General features: G+C 41.1%; 1 protein-coding gene across 4 annotated transcripts in view; it reads right to left on the reverse strand.

Annotated features, from left to right (window-relative positions):
• Positions 1-223: 223 nt before the first annotated feature.
• dennd4b (DENN/MADD domain containing 4B) overlaps positions 224-13,360 on the reverse strand; it is a 48,976-nt gene continuing 35,839 nt past the window's right edge. For 2 of the 4 annotated variants that reach the window (XM_084053318.1, XM_084053319.1), the window contains exons 19-30: positions 13,122-13,277; positions 11,631-11,868; positions 10,728-11,019; positions 10,170-10,274; positions 9,811-9,986; positions 8,109-8,265; positions 7,115-7,357; positions 4,632-4,728; positions 4,418-4,456; positions 2,888-3,056; positions 2,438-2,496; positions 224-2,072 (exon numbers count right to left, since the gene is read on the reverse strand). In XM_084053318.1, coding sequence (XP_083909444.1) covers positions 1,927-2,072; positions 2,438-2,496; positions 2,888-3,056; positions 4,418-4,456; positions 4,632-4,728; positions 7,115-7,357; positions 8,109-8,265; positions 9,811-9,986; positions 10,170-10,274; positions 10,728-11,019; positions 11,631-11,868; positions 13,122-13,277 — 1,877 coding nt within the window. In that variant the 3' untranslated portion in view covers positions 224-1,926. The remainder of the gene's footprint in view (positions 2,073-2,437; positions 2,497-2,887; positions 3,057-4,417; positions 4,457-4,631; positions 4,729-7,114; positions 7,358-8,108; positions 8,266-9,810; positions 9,987-10,169; positions 10,275-10,727; positions 11,020-11,630; positions 11,869-13,121; positions 13,278-13,360) is intronic. The other 2 variants (XM_084053320.1, XM_084053321.1) reach the window with 2 other exon arrangements.

Consider the following 13,360-nt stretch of genomic DNA (forward strand, 5'->3'; position numbering starts at 1 on the left):
CAATGGACAAACCATCTACAGAAACACAGAACAGCGATGACAGAGATTCTGGCTAACAGAAGGGTGATATGAGGTACATATCAATGAAATAAGGTAGGGAGGAACACACAAGACATCACTCACCCGTACAAAAGGATGTGTAATCTTCAAGACAACAGGGTGCCTAGTTTGGGACAACACTCAGTCATGTTACGTTCTGCATTTCAGTGTGTGTATATAAATATACACACACACACACACACACACACACACACACACACACACACACACACACACACACACACACACACACACACACACACACACACACACACACACACACACACACACACACACACACACACACACACGTACGTGTATATCTGGTGAAAGATAAATCCAAACTATACATACGTATGTATGTCCCTTTCAAGAGTGAAAACACACACAAGCGCACACGCACATACATGCATGTATGTATGTATTTACACACACTCGTGCGTATATCTGGTGAAAGATAAATCCAAACTACACATATGCATGTCCCTTTTAAGAGTGAAAACACACACACACACACACACACACACACACACACACACACACACGTTTTTTGCCAGTAACAGTCTCTTCCTGGAGTTGAGATCGCTCACTGTCAGACTGACCCTCTTCATAGAGGTACAGAATCATCAATCCCACGGGAGACAAAAACAAGACATTTAGAAAACTGCCGTAGCCTAATGGTGGTATTCCACAGGCCATCTCCTCAATGTTGTCAATCCTACTCCTTCTCATCCTTAAAAAACAGTCCAGTAAACTAGGTTCCCTTCTGTCAGCATGGATGTCATTTTCAATTGATCTCAAATCCTCTTCCACTCTTCCCCAGCGAGAATCAGCAGCCTCTTCTGAAAATAATATCTCCATGTATTTTAAAAAATAACAATATTCTCTCAAAGCGGATCTCAAAACTCGACAGTTTATCCACTTGACCACGTGAGGACGGTTACTCTTAAGCCTGATATATACTGAAAATATCTGATCTACAAGCTACGTAATGCGTTGTGTAGCTTGTAGATCAGCAACAAAGTATAATTCAAGCCTTGTCCATCTCCCAAATGGCTCCCATGTTCACAGTAGCTTCATATTGCTGTAGCCCCAAGTGAATCTTTTCCCAGAGTCAGTCTATGAGATGATTCCTTATGAGCAGAAAGGAAAAAAAAACATACGCAGTTTAGGGAGTGTGAAGGTTCAACTTCTTGTTTGGTTGCATGAGTGGTTTGTGTTTTTGAAGTCTGGAAAACACTAAGCAAACTTTCAGGTCAAATTCAAGAAGCATTTACAAGATCAACCATCTCTGCAGGTTCCATAACTTAAAATTCCAGAAATGTTGTCACATCCAAACTAACTGCTTCACGTTGTGTTCCTTTTTTGCCTTGAGGCAATGCAAGGATGCAGGTTATATGGTCACACCATATGCATAGATTACTACTTTGTATATTACACCCTTATTATGTTGCAAGATTTCCACTCATAAAAATAGATAGTTTCAGGCAGGGGGGCAAGACCGAGCACTTCAGCAATGAGAATAGTTCAATTTGGCTGGTATATCAGCTTCCACTGCTCAACATTTTAAATATGTAGGTTCTTACAGCAACATCCTCAAAATGGAAAATAAATGGTGCACACCGGTTGCTGTGGTTACTGTTGATGCTGGGTTCAGACAAACAAGGCCTAGAGAGGTGCAGAGGAAAGGAGGGAGTGTAATGTCCACAACATCCACAAGGGGGCAGCACAGAGGCCAAGAGCATCAGCAAAGGCAGCGGAGATTCAGGTACGGATGTTTTTCACCTTCTTGGGACAGGTGTCAATGACATCACAGGGGGTGGTGTCAACAGCAAAGTGGGAGCATTCTTGTACCTGTTCCTAGGGGTGGGGGTTTGTAAGGGGCAATCAGCACTCGAGGGGCGGGTGAAAGCTGCGTCGGCAGTCCACAGCCTTGGTACTGGGAGGCTGGGCTCGTTTCCTGCGGAGTTCGTCACGAGTCAGAGTGCCGCTGAGCCGGGAGTAGGCCGTCTTGTACTTCTTATCAAAGGCAGCTGTGAAAAGAAGACATGGGGAGCAGAATAATACGAATACAAACAGATTAAGAACAGTATCCTTGTGCTATTTGTATGTTCACACAAAATCATTGCTGTGATATTTTGTATTAGATTTGTATTACATTGTATGTTTACCATGAATCTCAGTATGTGCTGTAAAAGTCTAATTTGTCAATACATCTCACTGTCACAATTCGCTTACTACACTTATTGTACATTTGTGGATAAATGATTGTGATTGTAATTTAGTTGTCTGTTAGTTTTAAACAAGTATTAGTCATCATTATATCATTATATATAGTTTAGTCTTCTGTTTTGAAGTAAGGTAGCATCAACTTCATTTGGGTAGGACGGAGTCTTACCAACGTGGTCTTTGCCCATCGCTGCCAGGGTGAGGAAGAGCATCTCTCTGTACAAACTCCTATTAAAGACAAGATACTGTAAGCTTCACCCATCCTCAGTAATCTCATCATTACATGCAAAGCATGTATGATGAGATGATACTTTATTGTCCATTCGTATGGATACATGTTTTGCATTACACGCTCCATCAATCAATGATTAAAAATGCCCTATGAAGTAGCATAGAAGGCATAACTAGAATAGATACCGTATAATACAAATGTAAATAATAACACATTCTGTACTTGGACCACTTTTTTCCATCTACACTACATTTCTTCACCAAAAATTGCAGATCTATAAGCTCACAACGTGTCGCATTGTGGCGTGATGTGAGCTAGGTAGATCTGCAATTGTTGGCCAGTGTTCCCCCCAGAATAGGGACGGCAGGATTAATGTGGTTCATGTACCTCTGTGTCTTGTTGGCAGATGTTGGCTGCTTGGCCAGAGTGTCCAGGAACAGGGTAATGGCCTTGTGCACCTCGTTCATGCCCACCCAGCGCAGCACCTCCTCCAGGAAGGCCAGGGTGAAGGGGTGGTTGTGTCTCCTCCAGCTGTAGCTGCGCATGGGCACACCACCTAGGAAGTGAGAGGAGGAGGAGGCTGTTTGTTTACCGTGAGCCACCCTGCAGAATGAGCAGTGTGGTAGTGTTGGCAATGCAATGTCACTGACTGGTCAAAGAACCGTTATCTCTGTGGGGAATAAATAACACTAAAATAAATATATATACTTTATCATAAAAAAGAAAAGAAAATACTGTCATACTTTTAGAACTAGGAAGAACCATATTGATTCCTAAGGCCTAAAATCTAAGTAAACATTTTAAAGGAATATTATAAACCCCTCCTATGTCTACTTTTAAAAAGGTCCAGAAACATACTGTAGAAGACAGAATAGACAGAGCATTTCTTCCAAAGGAGAATACTCCCAAGTACGGTACCCTAACAGGTAAATGTTCTCTTCATTCTCGTCATTTTAATGTGGGACTGTAGCAATTGGTAGTTTCATAACAGGTTAAACTAAAAATGTTATTTATATGACACTATTCCCATGTGATACAATGGCAAAACATCCCACTATAAGAATGTATATTACTGTCAAAAGACATGACCAAACTAACCCTTTTGCTAGTTCTCATATGATCACATCTCCTCATTCTACTTTATAGGAACTTAACTGGTCAAAAGGGGCACGGACGTTGATCTTTTTAGAAAAAGTATTCTTTATTTTAAAAGTTTATTGCCAGCTGTTATGAATGAGGTTTTCTTTGATACGTAATTTGTTAGGGTTTGCCGTTGCTCATTGTATATACTGTGCCAACTCTGTAAATGTGTTGATTGCCCCAAAGTCACATGACTCAGTGGGGCGTATTTATTGGCTGACAAGATTGGTCTTTCTATGTGATTGGTTGTTTTATGGTTGAGTTATTATGTGTGATGTTTTTAAACAGACTTTTACTACGTTTGTGTATAACCCTGAATGAGCCAATATCATAAAAAAATATGATATATTATAATATTAATACTCTTCCTACTGTAGTATTAAAAGTGTGGCTGGAATCCTTTGGTTTTCCAATCATCCTGATTGTTCCATGCACCTTGTTAATAGGTGAAGTTGTGTTGGATAAACAGTTTCACATACTAAGCAGTCAGTATTGTTGTTAATAGGTGGAGTTATGTTGGATCATGACTTTCACATGCTAAGCAGTTAGTATTGCTGATCTAATGAGTCGTGCCAAGCACTGTGGACCGTTGAGTAGTGAGTATTGATACAGAATCAATTATGAAAACAAGTCTGTAATGTTAACTTTTCATATAAGACAGTAAAAAGTGCATTTCAACCCACACAAAGGACACCACGTTGAAACAACAGTGGTCATAGAAATGTCCACACGTAGGGGAATATTGTACTGCAGTTAAAGTTTTGGTTTGTATCATACCTGTGGGTGGGTGGATGAGGTGGGGATACAAATCTGATTCTGTGAAAATGAATAGAATCTGTGAAAAAGTTTGCATTCTGCTAAACTAATCTCAATTGTCTCTTTTCTTTAACAAATATAAAACAAAATGTCCACATGTCATTGTCCCTAACACGAGAGAATGAATGATGGTGTTGTGCCACCTGTCTGGGCAGGCCATGGCAGTGTGTCTTACTGTGGATCCGCCAGATCACATAGAGCGGGGGCCAGTGGTCCATGTCTGGGGCCAGAGTGTCCCACAACAGCCTCACTCTCACTGCTGGGTTCTCAGACTGGGGGATTATACAATAGACAGAGATGGAAGATTCTTACTGGGCTGCTCTTTTCATTGATGGGATGTACAAACATGAATTCCTGAAGGTTTACCAACTACTGCCAAAGAAGCTGGTACAAACCTACGGCATTACCTACTGTTATTTGTCTAGAGCAGTGGTTCTCAACCTTTTTACAACAAGTACCACCTCAGATTTTATCTGTCATTCCAAGTACCATTACCGCCAAACGTGCACGCGCGCGCAGCGCGCGTGCATGTTTGGCATCGTGCGCGCGCGAAGCGCGCGTGCGATATTTTGCGCGCGCGCAGCGCGCGCGATTTTTTGGGCGGTTATTAGCGGTTATTGATGCTTTTTGGGCGGGTTTAGGATGGATTTAGGGCAGTGGTTTTCAACCTTTATCATGCCAAGGACCCCTAAATTGATAAACATTCGGCCGTGGACCCCCATTTGAAAATGTCTTGTGCCAGGGACCCCCAGAAGCAAAGATATCAGTTCATTTTCGCTTTAAAAAAAAAAAATATTCAAAGATATGCAACACTTTTTCAAGGTTTTTCCAAAAATAGCAGATCTACAAGCTCATAGGGCGGTGCCTGCTATTTTTGAATAGCCAAAGCTAAGTGGTTAAAAATGATTGTAACGCTATTAACTCATGTCCAACTTGACCATACTGTACAATACCAAGTACATTTTCAAAAAGCCAAAGTTTAAATGGGGCTGAAGCGGTTTATGTATGTTTTGTCATAATAATTAAAATCCACAAAGTTACTTGTAGTAACTAAAGTTTTCAAATAATTGAGGTGGAGTAAAAGTATAATATTTGCCTCTGAGATGTATTGGAATAGAAATAAAAATATTGCAAATTGGAAATACTCCAGTCAAGTAAAATTACCTTAAAATTATACTCAAGTACAGTATTTGAGTACATGTACTTAGTTACTTTCCACCACTGTCAGCATTAGATAAGATGAATTACTCACCTTCTGAAAAGATGAAAGAAAACACACTTTTGTTCCATAGCCCCACATTGTCTTGGTTTCAGAGATCATGGTTGTAAATATGAACTTTTGCCACAAAGTCTTTATATTCCATAATGTCCCATGACCCACGTCCGTGTTATTGACATTTTGACGATGCACGTTAGTCAAGTGGAGCTGTGTTCCGTGAGCAGAAAGCTGTCAAGTGGCCTCCAGAAAATAAATCTGGTTTCCTTTCAAAACGATGTGCATTTCAGAATAAGAGGTTTTTTAAAACTCTATCCTTGTAATGTTACAATGCAACACACGTTTTATTTTGAAATCATACTACTGGAAGTAGAAGTACCCAGGTAGCCTAGTTGAAACTACTTAACTTCACGCGAAAGCAGCTGTTTATGCGGAACGGGGGGAGAAAAAAAAAGTCAGACAAACAGTGGGGGGAAATCACGGATCTGTGAGAGTGTCCCGTCGTCCCGTTTGACTTTTTCTTAACGGAACGGCGTTCCGCCACCGAATCTTTTACCGGAACGCCGTTCCGGACCGTGCCGGCCCACTTTCACCCCTGCCCGTCACCGTGTTTGTTTTGATCGTGGCTACCAGCACCGGCGCATTCAAAGTAACAGCCAGGAAATGCGCTGTTCCCACGCTGACAAAGTGTTCAACAAAACCTTTTTTAAATTAAATTTGAGTGATATTATGGTAATGTTATTTCCATTCAAAGTAGTATTTCGATAGTTTTATTATGTTTTCATATATATATATATATATTTTTTTTTTTTCATTTTCCCCCCACTTTTTTCATTTTTGGGAAGATTCTTCCGCGTACCACCAGGGGGGGGCTCAAGTACCACCGGTGGTACGCGTACCACAGGTTGAGAACCACTGGTCTAGAGAGCAGCGTTCAATTCCCACCCCAATGTTGACCACTTAAAGTGCTGTAAGTGATCTATAGCAATGATCAAACTAGAGCTATATCTTTTTAACAAAAAATACCACTTACCAAAGATTTCTTTTTGATTATTCGTTATTAATTTAGACCATAGAATAACCATAAAATAAGGTAATACATTTTATTAAATGCTCTTTATAAGTTATCTGATACACATTATCTGATGTTTGCCCGGTAGTCAAAGCGCAAAGAGAAGAACTGATATTTTTGTGAAGTTGTAAATAGCACATAATTATAATTTGTCAAACAATACATCACTACAATTGTATTAGATATACTTTATGTTGATTAAAACAATTATTCAATTCAATGTTTCACCCTTTCCCATACCTACTATGCACCATCTAATAAGAAGACTGAAATGTAAATTCAGCAATTCAACTCAAGTCTTTTAACCTCTACGGTTTCACAATTTAACTGACCATCAGACCCCAAAGGTCAAGCCTGGGCCTGGAGTTACCTGTGTGAGCTGGCTGGCCAGACTTTGCGAGGAGCGCACTAGCTGCGGCAGATTGCTGGGCAGGCTCAGGCGCTGGAAGTACCAGACCAGGTTCCAGAAGATGATGGAGTGGCTCTCCAGGAGCTGAGCCTGGGCCAGAACTCCCTCCCCCTCATTCTCTAGCAGGCTCTCCAGTTCTTTACGCAGTACCAGGGGGCTCAGGTAGGCCACTGTGATCAGAGGGGGACCACTGACTGATGAACCCTGAACGGAGAGCGATAAAAAGACAGATGGCTGTTAACTGGCAGTCGTACAAGGAAACATTTTGCCCACGGCCACAGTGACTGGTGCATTGTAAGATTCATCGACTACGTTGCAGCTTTCAATATTTTACCAGCCAAAAATATTTTTAGAACAGAATGGCTGTTGGCTGAATGCCTGCTAGAGTGGCTGGTACAGAAAACCTACTTTTCATTTGGCTTATGATGGAATTTTCCCACGAGTAAGTACAGAGATATAAAAGGGATTTACAGGGAAACATTCCTTAATGTCCCTGGGGGAGACTATTAACAAGAAGATGGTTAAGATACAGAAACGCAGATATAAAGAAGATGATCTAACCCTCTGGAAACAAAAAAAACAACAAGATAAAGTACTGTCTTCAGATTCTTATGATCAATAGATCATAGAGTAGAGAGACATGGTAACAATAATAAAAAGGATAACAAATGAAATAAATAAATACATTGGAGAAAGAAATACATATTCTCATACAGAGGGATTGAACAAAACACCATGGGTCAGAATTAGAAAATTGTTCTTTAAAGGACTGAATCGCCGTAGCAGATTTTTCTGAGCGGTCAGACTCTGTGATTCCACTGTCATCCAAACACTTTGACTCAACATTCACGCCTGTTTTCTTGGCAGGCGCTCACAATAAACTCCCCAAGGCTGAGTTACATTAAAGCTGGTGTATTGGTGATAAACTGTATAGATAATGTGTGTAGTTTGATACCTGAGTATTGCCGCTGCTCTCAGAGTGGCCACTGGTCTCTGAGCTGGAATCTTCACTGACACCATTACAGTTGTGTCTCGGGAATGACTCCAGACCACTGGGGGGCCTCACTGCACTCTCCACTTCATCCTCAGTGTTCCAGGTACCACGCTCCAGACTGAACAGAAAGAGCAGCGATATTCTGAGACTGCACATTTAAAATGGGATCGAATCTGTAGCCTTATGAAATAAAATTAAAAAATATATATATAATAATCTTGCCGATTACCAAGATGCAGGACAAAAAATATATATTGTTCAATTTGAACCAATTCCCAGTAACAACACAGGGCATGTCTGTCACTGTGATCATTTAGCCATACCTCAGCCAGTCTAGATACTCAAAGTCGCTTTACAGAGCAGATATAAAACTACTTTATTAACAAGAACTAGTTAAAAGAAACAAAAATCACACCTGTGTGAAGGTAGCGGCGCCTTTGATATATTTTGTCATAGATATTAGGGATGTCCGATTTTATCGGCCTCCCGATATTATCGGCCGATATTAGCATAAAAATTGATATCGGGAAAATATCGGTATCGGTTTTTGAAAAAAAAATTTTTTTTTTTTTTTTTTTTTTTTTTTTTTGCTTTATAAATAAGTTACAGGAGTTTTTACTGTATATGGTGTGTGTGATATGAAATTTGAGCTTACCCTAATCACAATAATCCCCGCATATATCGGTATCGGTTGATATCGGTATCGGTAATTAAGAGTTGGACAATATCGGTATATCGGTTATCGGTAAAAAAGCCAATATCGGACAACCCTAATAGATATGTGTTTCTACTAGAGAAACAATATTAAATCTCTGTAAATTTATTTCAAGGCTTCCAGTGGCGCTAAATAGTGATCTGTCATAGCTGATAGAGTGGGTACCTAAAAAATAAACTTTGTGTGTGCGTGTGTATAAATGTGGTACCAGAAAGATATGTATGTGTTATGAAATAATCTATACAATTTATAAGCCGTACCCAGAGTGTTTATGTTCCGGACTTTTACAGTTTATATAAACCATCTAATTTTGTATTCATGATATAATATTGATGTCATGAATAGTTCCCTTGCCTGACCAATCAGAACGTTGACGGGCCTGACCAATCAGAACGTTGACGGAAAAGCCAGGTATAGAGCAGGACCATCGCCGTTAAAAATACATACAAAAAAAGAAGGGGGAAAAGCATGAGAAAATAAAAATATATACAAAAAAAAACATGAGAAAATAAAAATATATACAAAAAAAAACATGAGGAAATAAAAAATAAACCTTGACATCATAGTGATGTCATGAATAGTCCCCTTGCCTGACAAATCAGAACCTTGACGGGCCTGACCAATCAGAACCTTGACGGGCCTGACCAATCAGAACGTTGACGGACCTGACCAATCAGAACCTTGGCGAGCCTGACCAATCAGAACGTTGACGCAAAAGCCAGGTATAGAGGGCTAATATCCGCTCTATGCCTAAAGGTATAGAGCGGCTAGCGCCGCTAAAAACAAAGGGAGGGGCGGGGGTTGGGGTTTTATGTAGGGAATGCGAGTCTGAAAAGGTGGGTTTTGAGTGTGGTTTTAAACATGGTGAGTGTGGGGGCAGTTCTGAATGTTGTACGTACTATGGGTGTCAGGAGGACAGACTTTACACAAAATAAAATAACATCCTACCTGCTGACAGGACCGAGGTCACAGATCTCAGCACTGAGGAAAGGGACAAAGGAAGTGGAGCAGAAAGGACAGGCGGAGTTCAGGTTGGAATCGTCGGATGTCCAGCCAGCCATTATCTCCTCGTCATAAACCAGCGAGTTACAGGCCCGACACAGAGAGCAGCTGGACATCAACACCTGGGCACAGCAGGGAAGATGAGGTGTCAGAGGTCAACACAGAAAGGAAGTGTGAGAGAGAGTCCGTGGAAACATGGGCGGGGGAAGGGAGAGCGGATGGAGTCAGAAGGTAAAATGGAGACGGCATTCAGTATTGAGGTGAAGAGGAGAGGAAGCCTTATTTCACAAGGCTGTCATTTTTACCTCTAGTCCTGCGCCCTCTTGGTTGGCATCCCAGGACCTAGGGAGCGGATAGGACACGCTGGGCGTGTCAGGCAAGTCGATGTCACTGCCCACAGACAAAGAGCTCTGTGAAGAGATTATAAAAGATCATATTAATCCTATATAGGTGGATGGGACAGAGGCACCAACATTTGTGAGCATTTCAAATTCAGAATGTACAAGGTATTGTGAATGACTTGCATAGTAGTGGCACAGTACACAATACCGGGACAACAGAATTTCCCATACAAACTACCCAAACATGATTAATAATGTTAAAGTTAATAATGCTAATTGTGTTATAAATATAGTTTTACTAATGCTGCATTACATAGCTGTATTTCCGAGTAGATAATTCCCACTTCCAAACTAAATGCATCTGTTCAGAAAAACAACAATGCCAACAACACATTAATGCTTGGTTTCAGATAAATAATTTCAGTTAAATCTTTGATCTGTCCAGACTACTCTCACAACAGGTGCTGACGCCATAGTACCCACTGACAACAGGTACAGCAATAGTAAATGCCAACATTTTACCTCTGAGGTTGCATTGACCAGCCTCTCCCTGGCTCTCAGCAGGGTCTCAGCCACCTGCGCTTTTCGTGATTGCCTCTGTTCCGAAACCCTGCGGCTCCCAAAGCCTCCTCCTCCGCCTCCGCCCGGGCGCCTGTCGTCCACGCTGGCAGCCCTACGGACAGACGTACGGTGTCGAGTGGGAGTAAGGAGCTGCTGAAGCTTCCCCGCAAGGCCTCCTCTGCTGGGGGAGGTCACATTGTTGTAGTTCTCGTCTACTGCCTTGTTGCGTCCCACAGTGCTTCGTCCTGGAGGCCTGGGGAGGGTCCATGGTCAAAGGGATACTTAACCGAGATCATTAGCCCCCCGCTAATGGTACATTTGAGATGTAATAATACTTATGCATTATACGTGTATAAATAGGCATAATATAGATATACCAGTGGTGGAAAACGTTTTTAAAAAATGTACTTAAAAAAAAAGTTTCAATACTGCAATGTAGAGTAAAGTAAAAGTGTGGTAATCAAAATGTACTTGAGTAAAAGTCAAATGTAAAAAAATCTTTTTGGCAGATTTACAAGCTCACAATGCGTCGCATTGTGAGCTTGTAGATCGGTTATTTTCAAATGGCCGAAATGTATATAGGGTTGAAGTGGGTAATGTATGTTTTGTAATAATCAAAATAATCAAAAAAAATCAAAGCTAGTAACTACATTTTTCCAACAATTGTAGTGGCGTAAAAGTATAATATTTGCCTCTGAGATGTAGTGGAGTAGAAGTAAAAGTAGTGAAAATTAAAAATACTCCAGTAAAGTACAAAATACCTCAAAATTGCACTCAAGTACAGTACTTGAGTAAATGTACTTAGTTATTTTACACCACTGAGACATACTGTATACAGTATATATTATACACTGACTAGCTCACCTGCCGTCTCTGTCTCCAGGATGACAGCTGCAGTCAGGGTCTGAGTCGCATGTCTCTGCACAGTCTTTGTAGAAGGTGGACAGGCAGACTTGGCTGCGTGGCACCACCACACCCCCAGGTTGACCTGGGGGAAGTGTCGAGGCGTCTCGCGGCCCCACAGGGGGCTTGCGGGAGGCGGGGTCACTACAGCCATTGGTCGTTGTGTTACGAAGGACAGTCTTTCTGCAGAGTTCCACTTCTGTGGGCGAGACAGATGTATAATGATGATAAACCTTTAGTGTCTTCAAGCTTGGATTACATGCACACTTCCGCAAATAAGTTTGGCCTCGGGCCAATCTTTTAATATGCCATTACTGTAGATGATAGGCAAGAACATGTGTGTGTAATCAAACGTTATAGGTGCAGATATAAACTCTTCTGTAATCATTCTGTGCAGGCTACATCCTCGAATGTGAGGACATTTTAGTTAATGAAAAACGTTTTTATTTATCTATCTGGAGCCAGACCTTTTCAAACAAAGAGATCTTTCATAGAACAGGAGCCCTTTCATTGTTCAAGGACTCTTTGGGAGAGAAACAGCATGTGAAGCCATTTTTTCTTTTTTAAACGAATGGAAATGTTCATCCAAATAGGAGAGTTGACAGCCAAAACAGAGAATTCAAAGAATGGAAAGAGAAATATGCATTCATCCTACCCAGTCTGCTGATTGCACTATGAGGAGTTCAGCACCATAATGCACCTCGCTACAATTCACATGCTTGTCTTTTACTCTCAACATGGATAAAAGTATAGTAAGCATTAACAGGTGGGGGTAGACTATTTGGACATTATAGCCTATATATGTGGGACTGCCAGTTAGATATTGTAAATTATTTACAAAGTAATACGCCAGGCCAGATATTACTGCTGATCGGCCAGTTCTGGCCCACAGGCCGCCTGTTGCCAGTGCCGTACAGTATTTGGTGAAAGTGCTTTTAATGTTTTTGCATCCTCATCTTGGCGAGAGCTACAAATGACTGATCTCAATAAACTATCTCATCAGAATGGAATTAAAATTAAAAACAGGATTATGGACTATTTGACCACTGAATGCACATGTTAAAGCAGCACTATGTAACTTTTTGTTTAAATTAGTCCAATCTGTATGGTAGAGTGCCGTAGATGCCATGTGCCATGTTAATACAATATCACTTACACATAATACAATAGGGTTGGTTGTATTTTGTCTCCCTACTCTTTTTTTGAGACATTTAGATCGTGTCAAAGGGCATGTCTCACCTAGACACAGGATCTGACACGAATTTTGACCTGATGGTCAAGATTCAATTTATCCCCTGAGCGTGCATGCAGGCTCGATTAGCTCAATGGTAAAAACCGGGTTCAAATCCGGGGTAGAAGAGGAAAGTTACATAGTGCTGCTTTAATGAACGCTGGACTTTGTACAGTACTCACTCTTGTTTTTATAAATTAGCCGGTAGGTGTGCAACTTACTGTCAGTGGAGGCCTTCATGCTGCTCATACTGTTGCTCTTCATTAGAGGACTAGTCAGTGATTCGTGGCTGGAGCTTTCACTCAGCCCACTCCAACTAGACTGGCGAATCAAATTTGAGTGAGGGCGAGGCCTCTGATGACAGTCCATGGTGACATCTTTGTGGAGAAAAAAAGAAAAAAGAAAGGGGAATGAAGACCCTTGACAGCCAGACTTGATATGTTTTGCATTTTCAATAGGC

This window comes from Gymnoscopelus microlampas (genome assembly GCF_963454915.1).
Source record: "Gymnoscopelus microlampas genome assembly, chromosome: 3".
NCBI classification, from domain to species: domain Eukaryota; kingdom Metazoa; phylum Chordata; class Actinopteri; order Myctophiformes; family Myctophidae; genus Gymnoscopelus; species Gymnoscopelus microlampas.